This window comes from Pipistrellus kuhlii, unplaced genomic scaffold (genome assembly GCF_014108245.1).
Source record: "Pipistrellus kuhlii isolate mPipKuh1 unplaced genomic scaffold, mPipKuh1.p scaffold_m20_p_17, whole genome shotgun sequence".
Lineage (NCBI taxonomy): Eukaryota > Metazoa > Chordata > Mammalia > Chiroptera > Vespertilionidae > Pipistrellus > Pipistrellus kuhlii.
In genome coordinates this window covers 21,232,298-21,255,251 of record NW_023425482.1, presented here as the reverse complement: position 1 = coordinate 21,255,251, position 22,954 = coordinate 21,232,298, and the positions used below count along the sequence as shown (strand labels likewise).

The window sequence follows — 22,954 nt, the reverse complement described above, 5'->3', positions numbered from 1 at the left end:
GAGAGGGAGAGAGAGAAAAACATCAATGATGAGAGGGAATCATAGACCAACTGCCCTCCTGACGCCTCCCACTTGGGACTGAGCCCACAACTTGGGCATGTGATCCTGACCGGAACCAAACCTGAGACTCCTCAGTCCGCAGGCCAATGCTCTGTCCACTGCGCCAAGCCAGCTAGGGCTCGTCCTCTTTTTTTATGGTCTCTTTCTGGTAACCATTAGCTTCTATAATATATATATATATATATATATATATATTTTTTTTTTTTTTTTTAATATATTTTATTGATTTTGTACAGAGAGGAAGGGAGAGAGATAGAGAGTTAGAAACATCGATGAGAGAGAGTCATCGATCAGCTGCCTCTTGCACACCCCCTACTGGGGATATGCCCGCAACCAAGGTACATGCCCTTGACCGGAATCGAACCCGGGACCCTTCAGGCCCCAAGCCGACGCTCTATCCATTGAGCCAAACCGGTCCCGGCAGCTTCTATAATATATATTTCTATCTCAATGGGGCTAAGACTAGAAGCAAGTAAAAACTGAAGGAAATTTTCCCAAATGGTAATTATTTACCTCTGCTCCTTATATTGGATCACAAATCAATGTCTTCCACATACTCTCAACCAGGTTACTTCCTGAAGTAGCTTAGTTTTCTTCCCATTCATACCCAACTTTGAGAAAACTAGTGGTTAACAATGCTTTAGGATTAGGCAGAATTAAATCCTGGTTTCATTTACTAGTAAGTAACTTTGGGCAAATTATTTAATCTATGGTTTTCATTGTAAATGAGGTTAATGAATACTTTCTAGGATTGCCCTAGTTATTGAAATAGTGAATATAAAGTGCTTAGCCCAGTACCTGACACAGTTATAAAAAGTTCATTCAGAATGTATTCGTTGAACACCTGTTATATACTGAGCACTGTCCTAGGTACTTGTGGTACATCAGTAAACACACACACACAAAAAGATTCTGCCTTAGAGGTTGTTTTATGGCAGGAGTGGAGGAGTAGACAGTATACATAATAAATAAATTATACATTATGTTGCAAAGTGATAAGTGCTCTGGGAAGAAGAAAAAGTAGAGTAAAATAAGGATGAGCAGGAATGTTTGCACTTACCAATAAGATGATTTGGGAAATAAGATCATATTTGATCAGTGACCTGAAGGAGGTTAAGAAATGATGAGCCATTTTGTATGGGAGAAGGTGTTCTAGACAGAGAAGACCTCCATTGTAAGGCTCTAGAGTGGAAGCATACACTGCGTGCTGGATAAACGGCAAGCAGGCCACAGTGACTGGAGTGGACTGAGCAAGGAGAATAGTAGGAGATGAGATTTGGGAGATAACAAGAAGCCAGTTTAGCCAAAGCCTGTTTGGCTCAGTGGATAGAGTGTCCGCCTGTGGACTGAAAGGTCCCAGGTTCGATTCCTGTCGGGGGCATGTACCTTGGTTGTGGGCACATCTCCAGTGGGGGGTGTGCAAGAGGCAGCTGATCAATGGTTCTCTCTCATGGATGTTTTTAACTTTCTATCCCTCTCTCTTCCTCTGTAAAAAATCAAGAAAATATATATATATATATATATTTTTTTTTTTTAAAGAAGAAGCCAGTTTGTGTGACCATGGTAGCCATTGTAATGAGATGGACTTTGAGTGAAATGGGGAGATGTTTCAGGATTTTGAGGAGATGAATGAAATGATCTGCCAGAAATTTTGAAAGGATCGCTCTAACTGCTGAGTTCATGATAGGCTACAGGGGATAAGAGTGAGGCAGGGAGATCAATTTACTGTTATGGTAGTAGCAGTGGAGGTGGTGAGAAGTTGTCATAGTATGCATGTATTTTGAGTTAGAGCCAACAGTGTTTGCTTCTGGATTGGATGTGGGGTGTGAGAGTCAAGAAAGGCTCCCAACATTTTTGGCTAGAGCAACTGGGAGTATGGGATTGCTGTCATTTGAGATAGGAAAAGCTGTGGGTGGAACAATTTTGAGGAGCAGTTTAGAACATGTGAGTTTGGTGGTAGATTATTACAACTTATCTTTTCTCTACCCTTAAGTCATGGCACTGCTTTTTAAAAATATATTGTTATTGATATTTTACAGAGAGGAAGAGAGATGGATAGAGAGCCAAAAACATCTATGAGAGAGAAACATCGACCAGCCTCAACCAATGTACATGCCCTTGACCGGAATCAAACCTGGGACCTTTCAGTCCGCAGACCAACATTCTATCCACTGAGCCAAACCGGTTTTGGTAGCACTGCTTTTTTGTCTGCTTAGCTCAAGAATTCAATGGCCTTTTAAAAAGAATTACTCTCCCAAGCCAGTTTTGCTCAGTGGATAGAGTCTTGGCCTGTGAACGGAAAGGTCCCAGGTTTGATTCTGGTCAAGGGCACAAGCCCGTTTGTAGGCTCGATCCCCAGTGGGGGACTTGGAAGAGGCAGCCGATCCACCATGATTCTCTCTCATTATGGATGTTTCTATCTCTCTCTCCCTCTTCCTTCCTCTCTGAAATCAATAAAAAATATAAATAAAAAAATAAAAAATCGACTATTGAAGTATAATTTACATACAATAAAATGCACCAATTTTAAGTGTATACTTTGAGTTTTAACAAATGTACACACCCATGTGAAAACCACCCACAATCAAGATAATGTTTCAGTCATTCCCAAAAGTTTCCTCATGCCCTTTACAGGAATCTAGGAGTGGCTTGGCTGGATGGCTCTGGCTCAGGGCTGAGGCTGTGCCGTCTCTGAAAATTTGACTAAGAGCTGAAGCATCTACTTCCAAGCTCAACTCATGTGACTTTTAGTAGGTGGCTTCAGTGTGTTGTCATGTGTTCTGCTCCATACAGAGGGGGAAATGAAGTCACTCTGCTTTATGATCTGTTCCAGCATTTGTGTCTTAACTCTGTTCATTAGAAGCGAGTCACTAAGTGTAGCCCACACACTAGCTCACACTCAGCAAGGAGGCCGGAGATTTATTCACATACTTGGGTGTGAATACCAGGAGGCTGGGATCATTGGGGCCATCTTGACTGGCTACTACAATATTCACTTAGATATAGTGAATTCAGAAAAAAATTTGAATGCTAATAGGAAACAAGTTTCATGTTCTCTCTGATTCGAAATACAGCTTCATAATCTAAGAAAATAGGTTCAGCAAAATCACTTTTATTTGAATATTTTCAAAGCAAGGGTCTTTAATAAGGAAGGTTTATTCATGGATAATTGGCTATAAATAGGTACTTTGTGTTCAGTCAAGTCAGAGCACAGTTTTATAATTTGTCTATCAAATATAGTTGGAACTTTTGTACCCTGGTGTCTAGTGAGCTGTCTGCATTGACTCTTAATAAGGGTCTTTTTCAGAACTTTTAAAATAATACAGTGTAATGGAAAGAGCTCTGGATTTGAGTCAAAAGGCAATCATAACCATTTTCCTTATCTGTAAACTAGAGGCCTGATTGACAAAATTCGTGCAAGGGGCTCGGTGCTGGCAGCTGCAGCGACTTGCCTCCACCCTTGTAGCCCTGGCTTCATCCTGAAGTTCATCCAGAAGGTTGTTCCAATGTCCATATTATGCTCTTATTATTATAGACTAGTGGCCTGGTACACAAAATTCATGCATGGGGGGGGGCTCAGCCTGGCCTGCACCCTCTCACAATCCAGAACCACTGGCTCCTGAGTGCTTGCCTGCTACCTGATGGCCCTAATTGCTCCCCTGCCAACCTGATGGCCCTAACTGCTCTCCCCTCCTGTCCTAAACCCCCCAACTGCCTATGTGCTCTCCCTTTCTGCACCTTCAGACCCCAGTGCAGGAGTGCTGAGAGCTCTCTCGCTGAGGCCCTGCCCCCATCCTGACTCACTCTCCTTTTGGGCCAGGCACCCTGGAGGGCCTTCACATGCTTGTGCTTCCATGGGGGGCAGGAGAGGGAGCCCATGGCCTGTCCTGACACCCCTCTTCCTAGCCAGGTGGCGCTGTGGGCCTGCACCCACTTACCCTGGGGGCTGCCCATGGCAGCAGCTTCCCATCCTGGTGGCGCAATCCCTGCTCCCATCCCCACCCCTCAGTTCCTATGCACGCTCACCTTTGACTGGGTTGTGACTTGGACACCTTAAGGGACAAATTAGCATATTCCTTCTTTATTATATAGGATGGGAATCAAAATGCCTTATTCATATATCTCATGTATATAAGGATTAAGTGAGATGCCAGAATATATGAAAATGCTTTTTAAGTTGTGATGCTCTATCCAAAGTTAGGCTATTTGATGGTTTCACAGGGTGAGGTTGTAGACAATCATGGAGTGTTGGTGGTGTAGCATGCCTTAGGTCAAGCTTCACTGTGCGTAGCTGTGCAGTGTTGGAACACCACATCTTTCCCAAGTGGTCCATTTTGGTGCCTTAATAAAACCCTAAAGCAAAAATGTTCTTAATTCTCCCTTAATCTAAACTGCTTTTCTCTAATTTAGCTGTCATAGGACAAGCAAAGCAACTGATCGGAATTTAAATCATTCTTACATTAAATTTTTATAGACCAGCCAAAACCGGTTTGGCTCAGTGGATAGAGCATCGGCCTGCGGACTGAAGGGTCCCAGGTTCAATTCCCGTCAAGGACATGTACCTTGGTTATGGGCACATCCCCAGTGGAGGGTGTGCAGGAGGCAGCTGATCGATGTTTCTCATCGATGTTTCTAACTCTCTCTCTCTTCCTCTCTGTAAAAAATCAATAAAATATATTTTAATAAATAAATAAATAAATTTTTATAGACCAGACAACTCCAGTTCCTTTGATCTTTCCTCTTAGGACCCATTTGTAATTTTTATTTCAAACAAATCAAATTATTATGGTTGACCAAAACTTGTTAATCTTGAGTGGTAAGATTAATGGTTTTTGCATGCATTCTGTGTTTTATAAAGTCTCATTTGGGATTTCAAATTAATGATTGTGTGTCCTTTCTACATAATTTAGTTTTTAAGTGTAAAAATAAAGGGTATGAAAAATATAAACTGGAAAAAATGAACTTTACACTTTAATATTTTTTTCTATGGAAATTGAATATACTGTCTAGTGTTACTACATTGGCAATAGTTGTTGCATTCCTGTTTTATAACTTATTTTAATTGGTAGTCAAACATGTACCAGACACAGAAATAGTTAAAAGTATACATGATTTGCCGAAACAGGTTTGGCTCAGTGGTAGAGCGTGGGTCTGTGGACTAAAAGGTCCCGGGTTCAATTCCGGTCAGGGGCATGTACATTGGTTGCGGGCACATCCCCCGTGGGGGGTGTGCAAGAGGCAGCTGGTCGGTGTTTCTCTCTCATTAACGTTTCTAGCTCTCTATCTCTCTCCCTTCCTCTCTGTAAAAAATCAATAAAAAAAATATATATTTTTTTTTAAAAAAAGGAATCACAGTTTATGTTTAAAAAAAAAAAAAAAAGTACACATGATTAGCCGAAACTGGTTTGGCTCAGTGGATAGAGCGTCAGCCTGCGGACTGAAGGGTCCCAGGTTCGATTCCGGTCAAGGGCATGTACCTTGGTTGAGGGCACATCCCCTGTAGGGGGTGTACAGGAGGCAGCTGATGGATGATTCTCTCTCATCGATGTTTCTAATTCTATTCCTCTCTCTTCCTCTCTGTAAAAAATCAATAAAGTATTTCAAAAAATAAAAAAGTATATATGATTAGAATACCTACTCTAGCCTGAGCTGGTTTTGGTCAATGGATATGTTAGAATAGGTACTTCCTATTTATTTATTATTTATTTATTTATAATACATTTTTGTTGATTTCAGAGAGGAAAAGAGAAACATCAATGATGAGAGAAAATCATTGATCAACTGCTTCCTGCACACCCCACTACCAGGGATTGAGCCCGCAAGTCTGGGTATGTGCCTTGACCAGAATTGAACCTAGGACCCTTCAGTCCACAAGCCAGTGCTATATCCACTGAGCCAAACTGCCTAGGGCTAGAATAGGTACTTTTTAAACAAATGTTTTTGATAAGCTATGTTTTTCCTTTCTGAACTTTTATATTTAATCTTTATCGTTCTTTTGTATTAGTATCAAGTTGCAAAGCAAAATTTAATAGCATTTGAGTTAAGGAATGAGGAGAGACTCTTGTTTTAAATGGATTCTCAGAGGCCTGTGACTGCTTCTTCTGGAGCATTTTGCTTACTTGACTGCAGGATCTTTGTCCCAAAATAAATATTGTGTCTGTTTATATACCATCCACAATTTGGCAGGGCTTAGAGGACTCCTTGATGTTAGCTTTGAGAAATCCTATTCAAGCTCAACAAGTTCCTTCTCCTTCAGCAGCCCAGTCTCTCCAAATAAAAGATATCTGTGGTAAAGCTTTGGAATGTGACTTTCCCCTAGAGAAACTGAAGCAACTTTACAGCTAGCTTGTCAGATCTAGATTTCGTTTCAATTCAGCTAAAATATGAAGTATATTTTCCAGCACTTAGTTATCAGTTTAGTGCATTAAAATAAGTAATCTGGTTTTTAAAAATGTTTTAAGTATACTATAATAACTGAATTAGAATTATAAAATTTAGCACTGGAAGTCATGTTTATATTTTTTTAAGAAAAGCTTTTATTTCAATAATTTTTAAATCCAAGAGGGAGAGTTGACTGGCTTCATGAACAAATAAGAATGTTTAAAAATTAAGATGTCAGCCGAAACAGGTTTGGCTCAGTGGTAGAGCGTCGGTCTGCGGACTGAAAGGTCCCAGGTTCTATTCCGGTCAAGGGCATGTACATTGGTTGCGGGCACATCCCCGGTAGGGGGTGTGCAAGAGGCAGCTGGTCGATGTTTCTCTCTCATCGATGTTTCTAGCTCTCTATCACTCTCTCCTCCTCTCTGTAAAAAATCAATAAAATATATATTTAAAAATTAAGATGTCAGCCCTAGCTGGTTTGACATGGTTTGATTCCTGTCAAGGGCGTGTACCTAGGTTGCAGGCTCAATTCCAGGACCTGTGCAGGAGGCAACCAGTCGATGTGTCTTTCTCACATTGATGTTTCTCTCTCTCTGTCTCCCCTTCCCTTCCACTCTCCCTAAAAGTCGATGGAAAAATATCCTCTGGTGAGAATTAACAACAACAGCAAAAGAATATAAATCACATTACATATTACAGAATTTTATATTAGACTAAGAATGTTTTCTACTTAAAACCATGTATATCTTAGAGTATGATCAGATGACTCACAGAAGGAATGGCTTTTCCAGACAATGGGTCATTAGAGTTTCTGTATGTAGCAGTCTTTTGAAAAATGAAGTTTAGTTAAAATGATTTAATTTACAACATATGACATTAACTTTGTGTGGGACTGTACAATAAAACCAATATATTTCAGCATTTTTGTTTGTTTGTTAATCCTCACCCCAGGATATTTTTCCCCCATTGGTGTTTTTTTTTTTTTTTAGAGTGAGAGTGGAAGGGAGGGAGGAGGGGGAGAAGAGAACCATCGATGTGAGAGATACATCCGTTGGTTACACGTTCCCTGACTGGGGCAGGGGATCAAACCTGTAACCCAGGAACCTGCCCTTGACCAAGAATTGAACCGGAGACCCTTCGGTACACACACAGGTCAATGCTCTAACCACTGAGAACACCATCTAGGGCTTTTATATTTTTCAATTCTCACCCAAGGATATGTTCTTATTCATTTTTAGAGAGAGAGAAACATTGGTTTGAGAGAAACATTGGTCACTACCCGTGTATGCCCTGACCAGGGATCAAACCTGCAACCTTAGTATGCAATCAAACCCACAATCTTTTGGTACAAGGGACACTGCTCCAACCAATTGGTCAGGGCTCAGCATACTTTTTGTGTTTAAATCTTACTCCAATATGATTTTTGTTAAGTCTTTTACAATACCCTGTAAGATGTCCCAAATTAAGTGGGCTGGTTCTACATATTTTACTTTTTTAGTATATTCATTTCCTCCTGAAATGCTAGGCATCTTTTTGCTTATTAAATATATCTTACAAATAAAGAGTAGATAAAAATGTAAGTATAATTTTATGAATAGTAATAAAAGGAATATCCCTGTACCTGCTACTTAAGATACAGCATTTCTACTATATTAGAACTGTGATTAAACACATGTGCCAGTAGTCTGAATTGATGTGATGTATGTAAAAATGTACATAAGATTTTGAAAACAAGGTACAAAAAGTATGTATAGTATCTCAATATTTAATTGATTATATATTGAAATAATCATATAAATATATTTGAAATTAAATAATTTCACCTGTTTATTTTATTTTAATTTTTTAATTATGGCTGATAGATTTATATGTCACATATGTGACTGCATTTGTGGTTCACATTATATTTCTACTAGTGCCCTGGTGCATGAATTCATGCACATTGGAAGGAAATTAATTAGAAGAAATACTTTAATATCGCTATTCGCCCTTTCTTTATAATAGAAGTGTCAATCAAATTCATGATCGACAATGATAGATAGAAACACATGCCTGTGATTGGCACCAGCGAGAGCTTTGCTCAATTAGGCCTGCTTTCTGATTTAGCTAAACTGTTTTCAGCCCAGTAAAGCACCCCAACTTCTCTTTCAGGTAATTGTCAGCAACATAGCAGTAAATATCAACATGAAGCAGATTTTATTGTATATCACGCAGGGAGAACAAAGGGTAAAATACTAAACTGCAGCAGTGTTTGACTATATTCTGCACAGTGAGAAACCCTGAAGTCATATTCAAGGTCCACCATTTCTTAATTCTGTTCAGTCAGGTCAAGTTTCTAAGCTTTCTAAATCTCCGTTTTCCCACTACTGAAAAGAAAATAAGATTTCATCGAGTCTCCTATCTATCTACTCCAGGAGTTCTGTGAGGATAAATGAGATGAGGCACATGAAAATACTTCATAGACATTTGATTAAAGTGTAAAATGTTTTTACCTGGCTATAAAACAAGTGGTGTTCCTAGGCTGAAAAAAGTCCAAGGATGCTAGTCGCTAGGGAGAGGAACCCAGGCGTTGCTATGTGATGTTATTACCCAGTGCCCACAGCGACCGTTTCTGGGCTGGGCTGGGCTGTGGGCCGCATTTTGCTCCATGGGGTTTCTGCAGCATTGGCTGCAATTTGATGGGCTGTCCCTCCTGGGTGGTTGCAGGGCTGTGTACCATTTGGGGGAAGCCAAGTGTTGCTTTTTGGGTGCCAGGTCCATGGTGCTGTTTCTCTATTAATGACCAGTCCTTGTCATGGCAGCTCTTGCGTTGAGTGTCTGCCTCCTGGTTCCCCCTTTGTAGTTTTAGCCTTTTTGTGGAAAATAAGCTTAATCTGCCCACCATAACCACTCTGCTTCCTGTCATAACACCGCTTTCCCTGCACATACAGAGAACCCTTATCATTGTACTGTGTTACTTTGTGGGACTGATGCTTGCCACACTTCTTACAGAAAGTCCGGCAGGTTTTAGAAACATTCACCATGTTTGCAAGAGCGCTATCAGCATGGAAGCATAGTAAGTTTTGAAGTCAGGAAGTGTGAGTCCTCAAGTTTTGTTCTTTTTAAAAATTGTTTTGGCTATTCAAGGTCCCTTGAGATTCCATATGAAATTTAGGATGGGTTTTTCTGTTTGGTTAACACATTTTATTGAGTAGGTGTGTATATGTAGTTACACACACAGTAAGTTTGTGATTTTTTAACTGTAGGGAGTAGATTGGTCAGTTACATTAAATCACTATAGAAGCTATTTTTTACACTTACATGCAACCCAATTATGATTCAGAGGCAAACAAGATTGAATGACTTGACTAGTGATTATCCAACAGGCGAGCAGATGACTGTGCATTTATGAACCGGTGGGGCATGTGGCTAAAGGAGGATGAGTCAGAAGCAAGTTCTTCTAAAGGAATCTGTTAAAATAGACTACAGAAATGATTATAACGAAAGGCAGGATATATTCTTCCTTAAAGGAATATCTTGTTTTCCTGAGTGCCCATGGCCATCCCAGTGTCACTGTTTGCTGGTTTATTGGTGGGAACAACTATTGTTTCATAAATTTTATGTGCATTGAGTTAATTTTTATTACCTATGCAAGGCATTATTTAGGGATTTTATATGTGAGGAATCTGAGGCTTATTATAAACTTAAATAATTTATATCAGGCCGAAACCGGTTTGGCTCAGTGGATAGAGTGTCAGCCTGCAGGCTGAAGGGTTCCAGGTTCGATTCTGGTCAAGGGCATGTACCTTGGTTGTGGGCACATCCCCAGTGGGGGATATGCAGGGGGCAACTGATCAATATTCCTCTCTCATCAATGTTTCTAACTTTCTATCCCTCTCCCTCTCTGTAAAAAAATCAATAAAATATATATTTTTTAAAACACAAAAACTTAAAAAAATAATAATAATAATTTATATCAGATACACTGATAGAGCTACAATTTAAACCCAGTACATTTTACACACATAGTTTTACACAGAATTTCAGTAGGTCTTTTTGAAACTTACCATAAACCTAAATTTCTGTAGGCTCTTTGAACTCTAGACTAACAACTATTGCCTTAAATAAAAGCATTGCTAAAAATTACAAGTGCCCTTAGATATCTAAAGGCATCCAACAAAGGGGAAAATTTTTTTAAAAAAATAAATATTTTATTGATTTTTTTTACAGAGAGGAGGGGAAGAGGGATAGAGAGCCAGAAACATCAATGAGAGAGAAACATCATCCAGCCACCTCCCGCACAGCCCCCACCGGGGATGTGCCCGCAATCAGTGTGCATATCCTTGACCGGAATTGAACCTGGGACCCCTCAGTCTGCAGACCGACGCTCTATCCACTGAACCAAACCAGTTTTGGCCAAAGGGGAAATTTTTATTTGGGGATCTATAACTTAACCTTTTGCTCCTAGGCTCCTTACATGTTTCTCTCTTTTTCTCACTGGCTATTTATAGCATGCTTGCTGGATTCTTTTCTGCTACCCAGCATCTAAAAGTTGGATTTCTTCTTAGTTCTTCCTGGGCTCTCCCTTTTTTCTCCTACTTACTTGGGAATCTCTTTCTTCTAGAGTTAAATGGCATTGTATTAATATTGTTGATAGTTGCCAGATCTAAAATCATCAGCCTGCTAGAATCCCATTTGCAACTGCCTATTCAAAAATCTCCATTTACATATCTCATAGGTGTCATTTATGTTGCAAAATTTTTAATAATAGCTTTGTTGAGATAAAATTTACATACACAAAATTGACCCCTATAGAGTCTACAATTTAGGGGTTTTAGTATATTCACAGAGTTGTGCAACCATCACCACTCTAATTTCAAAACATTTTTATTACCCCAAAAGAAATCCTGTACCTGCTAGTAGTCACTCTTCATTTCTCCCTGCTCTGAGTCCCTGGCAACCATTAATCTCCTTTCTATCTCTATTTGCATGTTCTGGACAGCCTATCTAATAAAGAGTAATATGCAAAATGACTGTCACTCCAACACACAAGATGGCCACCCCTATTGGTCAAAGATGGCTTCCCCCATATGGACACAAGATGGCTGCCACAAGATGGCCTGCAGGGGAGGGTAGTTGTGGGCAATCAGGCCTGTTGGGGAGGACAGTTAGGGGTGACCAGGCCAGCAGAGGAGGACAGTTGGAGGAGACCAGACCAGCAGGGGAGGGCAGTTGGAGGGGACCAGGCCTGCAGGGGGTGGGTAGGGCAGTTGGGGACAATCAGGCTGGCAAGGGTGGGTAGTTAGGGGTTGCTGGGTCGGCAGGGCAGTTGGGAGGGACACAGGCCAGCCGAGGAGGACAGTTAAGGGTGACCAGGCTTGCAGAGGAGCAGTTAGAAGTGGATAGGGGCAATCAGGCAGAAGTGGTTAGGGGCAATCAGGCAAGCATTTGGGAGCCAGCAGTCCTGGATTGTGAGAGGGATGTCCCAGATTGGAGAGGGTGCAGACTGGGCTGAATGACACATACCCTGTGCACTAATTTTGTGCACCGGGCCTCTAGTTTTATATAAATGGAATCATAAAACATGGCCTTTTCTGGTTTCTTAGCATATGTTTTCACTATTCATCCATGTTGTAGCATGTATGAATACTTCATTTTTTATGGTCAAATATTTCATTATATGGCTAATGCCACAGCTGATGTTTTTCTGAAGTGCTACTGCTACAGTGATGTTGAATTTAAACCTACAGAGTTTGAATATTAAGTGATAGTGTGTGTGGTTTAGATTGAGTATAACATCACAAATACTGATATTTAGAATTTTGGTTTATTGTGTATACTAACTTCTACCTTATTTCTGAAAGAATACAAATATGAGACTATAGTCACTTTTAACTTTCTGTGAAGTCTCAAACATTCTCTGTCATTTTACTTTTGGAAAGATAAGCAGGCCTTTTTGTTGTTTTTGTATATACTTAGTTTAATCTGTTTACCCATTTTAAAGGCTTTAGAATCCTTTTTCTTTTTTCCCCCCAATCTTCACCCAAGGATATTTTTTCATTGATTTTTCGAGAAAGTGGAAGAGAGAAAGAGAGAAATATTGATGTGAAAGAAGCACATCAGTTGGCTGCCTCCTGCACAAGCCCTGACTAGGGGTTTGGCCGGGAAGGAACTTCTAACCCAAGTACGTACCCTTGACCGGAATTGTACCAAGGACCCTTCGCTCTGCAGTTTGGTGCTCTGTCCACTGAGCCAAACCAGCTAGGGCTATAGAATGCATTTTGTATAAAATAGTTAATTGTTCTTAGGACAATGGGTTTAATCCCTAAGTCATATTTTAATAAATTTTCTTTTCATAGTTTGAAATAGGGCATCATTTTCAGTGAAAAATGTCTTAGTGTTTAAACGACATTATTGAATTATATTACAAAATGCCAAACTGGTAAGAGACAACATTTTATTTTCTTTGTACTTTGAGGTTTGGTATTCATGAATATGTGAAAGTGGCAAACATTTACTTTGAAGATCTACACATAAAACTATTTATTTGAATGTGAACATTAAATAAATCACCAGAATCATCTAAATATCATTTAAAATTATAATTTCACTCACTGCATTAGCCTTGATGAAGAACTATAGCCATTTTCTGAACCCATTTAAGAATTTCACAAAACACACCAGTGGTTTTCTTTGTCATGAGAATTTTTATAAAGAAGTAACAGACTTCATTCAGCTTTTGGCTGGGTGGAGGCATAGGTACAACTTTTTCTTTTCTTTCTTTTTTTTAAATATATTTTATTGAATTTTCACAGCAAGGAAAGAAGGATAGAGAGCTAGAAATATCAATCAGCTGCCTCCTGCACACCTACTGGGGATGAGACCGCAACCAAGGTACATGCCCTTGACCGGAATCGAACCCAGGACCCTTCAGTCCCCAAGCCGACGCTCTATCCATTGAGCCAAACCGGTTTTGGCTGTGGGCTGCATTGTTAATGGCTGCCACCCTCATGACATCTAGATGACATCATCAGTGGTGCAGTGGAATGCCCAGCTAGTTAAGAACTACAAAAGAATATATTCCAATTAAAGATCATTTGACAACCAAAAAAGAAGAAGAAGCCGAGACTGGCTTGGCTCAATGGATAGAGTGTCGGCTTGGGGACTGAAGGGTCCCTGGTTCGATTCCGGTCAAGAGCATGTACCTTGGTTGCGGGCATATCCCCAGTAGGGGGTGTGCAAGAGGCAGCTGATCGATGACTCTCATCGATGTTTCTAACTATCTCTCTCCCTTCTTCTCTGTACAAAATCAATAAAAAATATATTTAAAAAAAGAAGAAGAAAGAAGAAGAAATAGGCTTTAAAAAATTTTAGTAATTTTTTTTAAGGAATATTTTGGCTGTGGATATAAATAAACTACATTTATGGAATCTTTGATTCTAAAAGATATAAACTCATTGGTGAATGTAGAATCTGATTATGAAGTTGACCTTTCTCTGCCATTAAAAGAATTATCTTTATAATTAGTACTAGTGACCTGGTGCATGAAATTTGTGCACGGGATGGGGGGTTCCTCAGCCTAGCCTACATCCCTCTCACAGTCTGGGACCGCTGGCTCCTAACTGCTCACCTGCCTGGTTGCCCTTAACCACCCTGCCTGCTTGCCCCCAACAGCTCCCCCCCCCCCCCCCCCCCCCCCCCGCCACCTTGCTCACCTCAAACTGTTCCTCCGCCTCAGTCCCATCCCAATAGCTTTGACCAGAAGGTCTCCCAGTCTAATTAGCATATTATCCTTTTTTTAAATTTATTTTTTATTTTTATTTTTTAAATATATTTTATTGATTTTCCACAGAGAGGGATAGAGAGCTAGAAACGTCGATGAGAGAGAAACATCGACCAGCTGTCTCCTGCACACCCTCTACTGGGAATATGCCCGCAACCAATGTACATGCCCCTGACTGGAATCAAACCTGGGACCCTTCAGTCCACAGACAATGCTCTATCCACTGAGCCAACCGGTTTTGGCAGCATATTACCCTTTTATTAGTATAAATGGGAAGTTAAAATAATGAGGCACATTGAGAAGTGAAATGTTATACTCCTCCCTGGTGTGGCACTCCCTTCAGCCCCCCCATTAGAAAGAGTAGGTGGAAATCTTGATTAGAAGATATAGTAAGTCGTTATATTAATAGGCAGTATAGAAGGGTATTGTTTTTTTTAGGTTTTGTGATGTGTCAAATATGAGGTCAGAGTCACTTGTTAGACTTAGGTATATATCAGTGGTGTTTTGAATTTACTATGTGGAAGAGAATGAGCACTTATCAGAACAGAAGGAAATGTGTGGTTAAACGGTTTTAGCTATAACTGTAGACTATTTCCCTTGGTCCGAATGGGAGGAGAAATGGAACTTTATGTTTTTAGCTTTTTTCCAATATAAGTAGAAATTAGTTCAGCAGGATTGATTAGAGTCTTTTTTAAAAAATATATATTTTATTGATTTTTTACAGAGAGGAAGGGAGAGGGATAGAGAGCTAGAAATGTCGATGAGAGAGAAACATCGACCAGCTGCCTCTTGCACACCCCCTACTGGGGATGTGCCTGCAACCAAGGTACATGCCCCTGACCGGAATCGAACCCGGGACCTTTCAGTCCACAGACCAACGCTCTACCACTGAGCCAAAGCGGTTTCGTCTGATTGGAGTCTTTAACAAGAAAAATGGTTCTGTTTAATAGTGAAGGGGAGCCGAAACCGGTTTGGCTCAGTGGATAGAAAATCGGTCTATGGACTGGAGGGTCCCAGGTTCGATTCCGGTCAAAGGAATATACATTGGTTGTGGGCACATCCCCGGTGGGGGGTGTACAGGAGGCAGCTGGTTGATGTTTCTCTCTCATCGACATTTCTAGCTCTCTATCCCTCTCCCTTCCTCTCTGTAAAGAATCAATAAAATATATATATATATATTTTTTAAAATAGTCAAGGGGAATGACATGAATATATATTAAAAAGGTATAAATCCTATGGGTTTTTACAGGTGTCTTGTAATTTCTCTAGCATATTTATAATTACTGACAGTCATTTATTCTTACTAAGTCTCCTTAAAAACAAGAATGCACCAAGATTCTTTGTTGAAGAAACTGCTAAATTGAGTAAAGGAAAAGTTAATGTTTCTAGCTTTTTTCTCAAAATGAGCTGTCTTAGTGATGTTATGTCATTACAAAGGCCCAGTGCATGAAATTTGTGCACGGAAGGGCAGGTCCCCTCAGCCAGGCCTGCACCCTCCAACCCTGGACCCCTCGGGGGATGTCTGACTGCCTCTCACAATCTGGGATTGCTGGCTCCTAACCGCTCACCTGTCTGCCTGCCTGCTTGATTGCCCCTAACTGCTCCCCTACCAGCCTGATCGCCCCTAACCGCCTCTGCCTCGCCCCACACCTGGGACCCAGGATTCCCTCCTTTGGCCGTTGCAGACACACAGGACCTGGGCTTCCTTCCTTCTGGCTGACTGCAGGCACCCAAGACCTGGGCCGGATTCACTCAGGCCAGCCACAGCTTCAGGGGACTGTGGGTGGGCACTTCGCCTGGGCTGCAGCTGCAGGCGCCCAGGACCATGGGGCAGGCAGCTTGTCCCTCTCCCACGCTGCAGCCCCAGCCACTGGTGCCTGGGACCACAGAGGTGTGCAGCTTGTCCCTCTCACTGGTGCCTGGGACCCCAGGGCAGGCGGCTTGTCCCTCTTCCGGCTGCACCCTGGCTTGTCCCATTCTTCTCTCATGAGCTCATTTTTGCCTGGCTGGTCCCCATTTTTCTCTCCCCAGTGTTGAGTGTCTGAGCCTTTATGGAGTGAGGACGACCATTTGCATATCAATTCTTTATTATATAGAATAGGTAATAAATAATGCAAATTTTAGCTTACAAAAGCACTGAGATTATTCATAGAAAACATTCAGTATAGACGAGTAAAGAACCTTATTTATAAAAAAAACTAGAGGCCCAGTGCATGAAATGTGTGCACGGTGGGGTGGGTCCTCAGTCCAGCTTGTACCCTCTCCAATCTGGGACCCCTTGGGAGATCGTGCCTAAACTGGCAGTCAGACATCCCTCTCACAATCCAGGACTGCTGGCTCCTAACCACTCGCCTGCCTGGCTGCCTGATTGCCCCTAACCACTCTGCCTACCGGCTCAATCACCCCCAAATGCCCTCCTTTACAGACTTGGTCTCCCCCAGCTCCCCTCCCCTGCTGGCTATCTTGTGACTATGTGGAGGTGGCTGTCTTGTGACAATGTAGGGAAGGACATCTTGTGATGCAAGAGTGTAAGGGTCAATTTGCATATTACCTCTTTATTATATAGGATATTTGGGCGCTGGCTGGTGTGGCTCAGAAAGTTATGGTTCGATTTCCCATCAAGGCACATGCCCAGGGTTACAGGCTAGATCCTCAGTAAGGGGCATGTAGGAGGCAGCCAATCAGTGATTCTCATCATTGATGTTTCTATCTCCCTCCTCCTCTCTTTGAAATCAATAAAAATATATTGGAGTGGGAGATATTAGAGCAAATCCTGGCATGTAGTAAATGATGTGCAAGTATTCATTTAAAAAAAAAAGATATTTGGTAACTGAGTTTTGAAAATTCGTTGAAGTCCTGCTTCCTATGTAGGACTTATAAATCATAAGGCATTTAATGATTTAAAAGTCTATGTTGAGCCCAGCCAGCATGGCTCAGTGGTTGAATGCTGACCTATGAACCAAAGGGTCATGGTTCGATTTTTGGTCAGGGCATATGCCCGGGTTGTGGGCCTTATCCCCAGTGTGGGGCATGCAGGAGACAGCCAGTCAGTGATTCTCTCTTACCATTGAGGTTTCTGTCTCTCCCTCTTCCTTCCTCTCTGAAATCAATAAAAATGTATTGTTTTTTTTATAAAGTATGTGTTTTAAAAATAAGTGAAATAAAAATAAAAAGTCTATGTTGAATTTTGTTTAGAAGCTTTCTTTAACTGAGGAAGTGAAGATCTAAAATAAAATAAGTTTTTTTTAATCTAAAATGAAAAATTTTAATGTTACTATTAGAATAGTATGGTATGAGGGTGAGGGAGATTGGAATAAATAAATGTCTTATTAAGGTTTTTACTTATAAGCAGGAAAAATCAACTACGGCTAACTTAAGTTTTTGTGTGTTTTTTAAAAGGCAGCATTGCCATGGCTAGTTTTGCTCAGTGGATAGAGCATTGGCCTGCCGACTGCAGGATCCCAGGTTCGATCCGGTCAAGGGCACATGCTCAGGTTGCAGGATCCAGTAGGGGGCGTGCAGAAGACAGCCAGTCAATGATTCTGTTTCATCATTGATGTTTCTCTCTCCCTCTCCCTTCCTCTCCAAAATCAACAAAAATATAAAAAAGATAAAATAAAGGCAGCATTACCTACTTGACTTGAGTAGTGAACACACAATTCAACATACAGGTGATATAGAATTGTACATCTGAAACCTATATAATTTTATTAATCATTGTCACACCAATAAATTCAATTTAAAAAGCAGCATTATCAGATAGCTATGAAGTTGCTTATAAAACTGAAGAAAAGTGTAAAAGAGCCTGACCCTGGGTAGCTCCAGGGATCCAAATAAATGGAAGCAGTTGCACACTTTTTAGGGGCTGATGAATTCCAGTTGTTTTCCATCTTTATATCTTTCTACTTAAGATTCAAAAACCAAGGCAAAGTACTTTATTGTCCCAGCTACAGCTGGAGGAGCAATGATGTCTACCTAAAAAAACCATCTTACTATAGTTTTTATAAAATTTGTAAAACTTTTTTTTTTTTTTAAGTAATCTGGAAGAATTGTAACTAGAAATAAAATTCTGGTAAACCAGATTAACTTAATGTATAGAATATGGTCAGAGGCTATAGTTTATATACTAGTACTTATAATTCTTGATTTTATGATAGTATTTATTTATTTTTTATTTCCTAAGAAAATCAAATCACAGTTTTCATAAGTAACTTTGACCTTTGTTTTTCATGTGTCTGATTTGTTTTCACCCTTTTCTGTGTCTTAGGTCTATTTGAAGGCTCCAATGATTCTGAATGGAGTCTGTGTCATCTGGAAAGGTTGGATTGATCTCCAGAGACTGGATGGTATGGGCTGCCTGGAATTTGATGAGGAGCGAGCCCAGGTAGGGAAACTTCAGACTTTACTGAGTGTGGTCCCTTTATAGGCCCCTAATGTTGCCTGTGTCTGGGGATCTATTTTACCCCATCTTTAAGAGTAAGTATTAAAAAAAATTTTTTTTTAATTAAAAAAAAAAAAAAGAGTAAGTATTGTCCTTACCAGTTTGGTTCAGTGGATAGAGCGTCAGGCTGCGGACTGAAGGGCCCCAGGTTCTATTCCAGCCAAGGACACATGCCTGGGTTGCGGGCTTGATCCCCAGTAGAGGGTGTGCAGGAGGCAGCCCATCACCCATTCTCTTTCATCATAGATGTTTCTCTCTCTCTCCTCTCCCTTCCTCTCTGAAGTCAATAAAAATATGTATTTTTTTTTAAAAAGAGTAAGTATAAAAAGCCTCATGTTTAAATAATATTGAGGAATCCTGAAGATGTTGAAATACAAATTCTGGTCCTAGTTTTAGGTAAGTTTTTCCTTCAGTGGTTGTAAAATTTCATTTGATTACCCTGATCTGCTCAGTGGGCTACTTTAGAGTCCAGTAAATGGTTCTCTTTAATATTTGTTCCTGATCTTTAGAACATCATGAGGAAGAAAAAAATAGTTCATAATAAAATGTAGCAGGAGGAGCTTGGCAAATCCTCTCCCCAAACACTGGATAAAATGGTTTAAAAAAATAAAACCATTTAATGTCTGACATTAACCAAAGGGCATGAATTGAGAGGCATTTATTAAACAAAGCTACCTGAATTTCACTAATAACAGTAATAGCCTGGCAGTTTAATTACGAGCTGCACCCAACTTTCCCCTCAGCTCTTTGGTCCTTCAAGTTCCACCTTTGGCAAGCAGGGCGAGGCATGAGGGCTGGCAGCTCTTACTCTCCTATCAGAGGGAGAATAAACAAATATTTACAATTTTAAACTCCAAGAACACTTTATTAAGAACATTAACGGACTAATTTCCAACATTCACTTGTTTATTTTTTAAACAGAAAGTTTTTCCAGGATATAAACAATTTCTGTTAAATTATAATGCAGTGGGAGTAAAAATGAACTGAGAATCTGTTTCTGCTGCACAACAGCGAAGGGAGCTCCCACAGAAATGTTTGCCCAACATTTACTTCTCTTGTTCCTGCATCCCAGGTCCCATTCTCACTCTTCATAAAACTGATTTATTTTTTATTTTTTTCCAGAATGTTGATATTTCAAGTTTTTCTCTGCCTTTTAAAAAAAATTCCTGTAAAAAATATTAAAAAAAAAAAAAAGTTTTACATGCATACCTTGGCAATATGGTAGGTTTGGTTCTAGACCACTTCAATAAAGCAACTATTGGAATAAAGCAAGTCATACCAATTTTTGGGTTCCCAGTACACATAAAAGTTATGTTTACACTATACTGTAGTCTAGTAAGTATACAACAACATTATGTCTAAAAAAGAATGTATGTACATATGTACATACCCTAATTTTAATATTTATGGGGTTTTGTTGTTTATTGATTTCAGAGAGGAAGGGAGAGAGAGACATTGGAACATCAATGATGAAAGAGAATCATTGATTGCTGCCTCCTACACGCACAATGCCCACCACCGGGTACCAAGCCTGCAACCTAGGCATGTGCCCCAACTGGGAATCGAACTATGACCTCCTGGTTCCCAGATTGACACTCAAGCCCTGAGCTACGACGGCCAGGCCCTATTTTTAAAATACTTTGTTGTTTTAAAAAATGCTAACCATTATCTGAGCCTTTAGCAAGTTGTCATTTTTTTGTGGCAGGGTATCCACAAACCTTCAATTTGTAAAAAGTGCAGTAAAATGAAACAAAATTGGTGAGGTATGCCTGCATTTTGATTCTATGATCTGGTTAGAAAAATTGAACCATTGTTGAAATTTATAGATTTTGTATTTGAGGTACTTGATGACATTGGTGTAAAACTCGTGTCTTTTAGCTAGTTTTTCTGTTAATGAAGCCAACATATAAACAGTTTTGCTTTTGTATGCACTTGGGAATGTGAGTGAAATTAACTTAGGATAGTCATATGTTTTATTTTTTTATTTCTTTTTTTTTTAAATGTGTCTTTATTGATTTCAGAGAGGAAAGAAGAAGGAGAGAGGGAAACATCAATGATGAGAGAATCATTGATCAGCTGCCTCCAGCACACCCCACAATGGGGATCGAGCCCGGATCCCAGGCATGTGCCCTGACCGGGAATCAACCATGACCTGGTTCATAGGTTGACTCTCAGTTACTGAGGTACACTGGCTTGGGCGGGTCATTTGTTTTAAATGAAAAGTTATGTTCTGCAGAATGATGTTAAATGTACCATGTACAAGTACACTTGTTATATTGTAGTCTTTAAAGTATATGATGAGGTTTCTTCAGCAGATTTATCTTTTGGTTTTCGTGTGATCAGTGATAATTCTGGTCCACACAGAACGTTAAATGTCTTTATTTTATGCAAATTTTACATTTATCATTGACATTCTTGGAAATGAATTTGATTCTTATTTTTTCATTAAACATGCACTTGCATTTTAAAATTCATTGCTGCAGAAAGGTAAGTATCACCAAACTGTAAGATAAATATAATTATAGACTTATGCAATATAATATAGATAAACTAACTGCATCAAGAATGATCAGAGTATTCTATATATTCTCTATGAAAGCTCTGCTGGACCTTTATTTCACAGATGGATTTCACATATACCCAACCAACCACCTTTTATGATGACCCTATCTGACTACTTAGTACAGATTGTGGTATAGACTATGGAGTAATAGACTAGTAGAATAAGTAGCTGGTAGACAATGAGTGATGAAAACCTTTTTGGCTACCACTTGAGATTGATACCGTGTTTCCCCGAAAATAAGATATCCTCTGAAAATAAGACCTACTTACAGGTTTCCTTCTGAGTGAAATATAAGGCATCTCCCTGAAAATAAGGCCCCCCCCCCAGGCTAAACATGAGAGATTTGGTCCACTGATTCTGAAAGAAATGGAGTCACAAGAAATTCACCAGGAAATTCAGGAATTGGATTATTATGATGATGTTCCAGAAGATGATGACATGATTGTCATTGAATAAATTAGTAAATTCTTGATACTGTAGGATTCACAGTTTGTCTGGTTTGTGTTGACAACTACCGTACTACCGTACCATATACAGGTAATAAATTTCCTTTATTTTCATTTAACAATAAATGTGTACTATATTCTTCTTCATGGAAAAAATAAGACATCCCCTGAAAATAAGACCTAGCGCATCTTTGGGAGCAAAAATTAATATAAGACACTGTCTTATTTTTGGGGAAACAGGGTAGTTAATTGTCCAAGGCCATTTGAACGTACTTTACTGGATGAGCGTGTAGTTTTATCAGCGAGTGCCCTTTATGCTGACCTTGAAAGGGAAGTATTGCTTAAGGTTGCAACAGGAAAGGACCAGGATAACATTGGTAATTGTTGATTGTCTTTCAGATTTAACCATTTATTAAAGTGCACATTTTAAAATATATATATCTTATTGATTTTTTTACAGGAGGAAGGGAGAGAGATAGCTAGAAACATCGATGAGAGAGAGACATCAACCAGCGGCCTCCTGCACACCCACCACGGGCTATGTGCCTGCAACTAAGGCACATGCCCTTAACCGGAATTGAACCCGGGTCCTTTCAGTCCGTAGGCCAACGCTCTATCCACTGAGCCAAACTAGTTTCGGCTAAAATGCACATTTTTTACTGCACACATATTTTACTTCTCTCTAGGAGAGACCAAGACACAGCTGGAATTAGAAAGTGGAGGGATACCAAATCTATTACTTTATTACAACTATTAATAATAATACTTGGGTGTGTGTGTGTGTGTGTGTGTGTGTGAGTTTTTTAATGAAATAAAAATCTCTGACCGCTCTGGCCAGGTGACTCAGTTGGTTGAAGCATTGTTCCATACACCAAAAGGTTGTAGTTTCAATTCCCAGTCAGGGAGTGTATGGGAGGCAACCAACCGATGTTTTTCTTGCACATCAATGTTTGTCTTTCCTTTTCCCTCTCTAAAAAATCATTTAAAAAAAAATCTTAATGTTAGGTTAAAAAAAAATTTCTGACCATTGCTGGAATACACATTAGATGCTAATAATTTCCTTAGGGAATTAGATCACATCTCGTGCTTCATGCTCTCATTTCATCGTGTAATTTTCCTGTACTGGACTAAATCACAGTTGATAATTACATATTGATTTTTGTAATTATTTGTTCACTGTGCACGTGCCTCACTAGGCCAGAAATTGTAAAGAAAAGCACCATTTGTTCCCTCACATTATATCCATGACACCTAGGACAGTGATTTTGACATAATAAAGACTCACTAAACATTTGTGGAAA

The 22,954-nt window shown here is 39.8% G+C and overlaps 1 protein-coding gene across 7 annotated transcripts in view; it reads left to right on the top strand.

Moving 5' to 3' along the window:
- CBFB (core-binding factor subunit beta) overlaps positions 1 to 22,954 on the top strand; it is a 48,246-nt gene that overhangs the window by 8,309 nt on the left and 16,983 nt on the right. For 5 of the 7 annotated variants that reach the window (XM_036441542.2, XM_036441541.2, XM_036441544.2 and 2 more), the window contains one exon: positions 18,471 to 18,587. The exons of the other annotated variants lie outside the window; for them this stretch is intronic. In XM_036441542.2, coding sequence (XP_036297435.1) covers positions 18,471 to 18,587 — 117 coding nt within the window. The remainder of the gene's footprint in view (positions 1 to 18,470; positions 18,588 to 22,954) is intronic. 7 annotated transcript variants of the gene reach the window in all.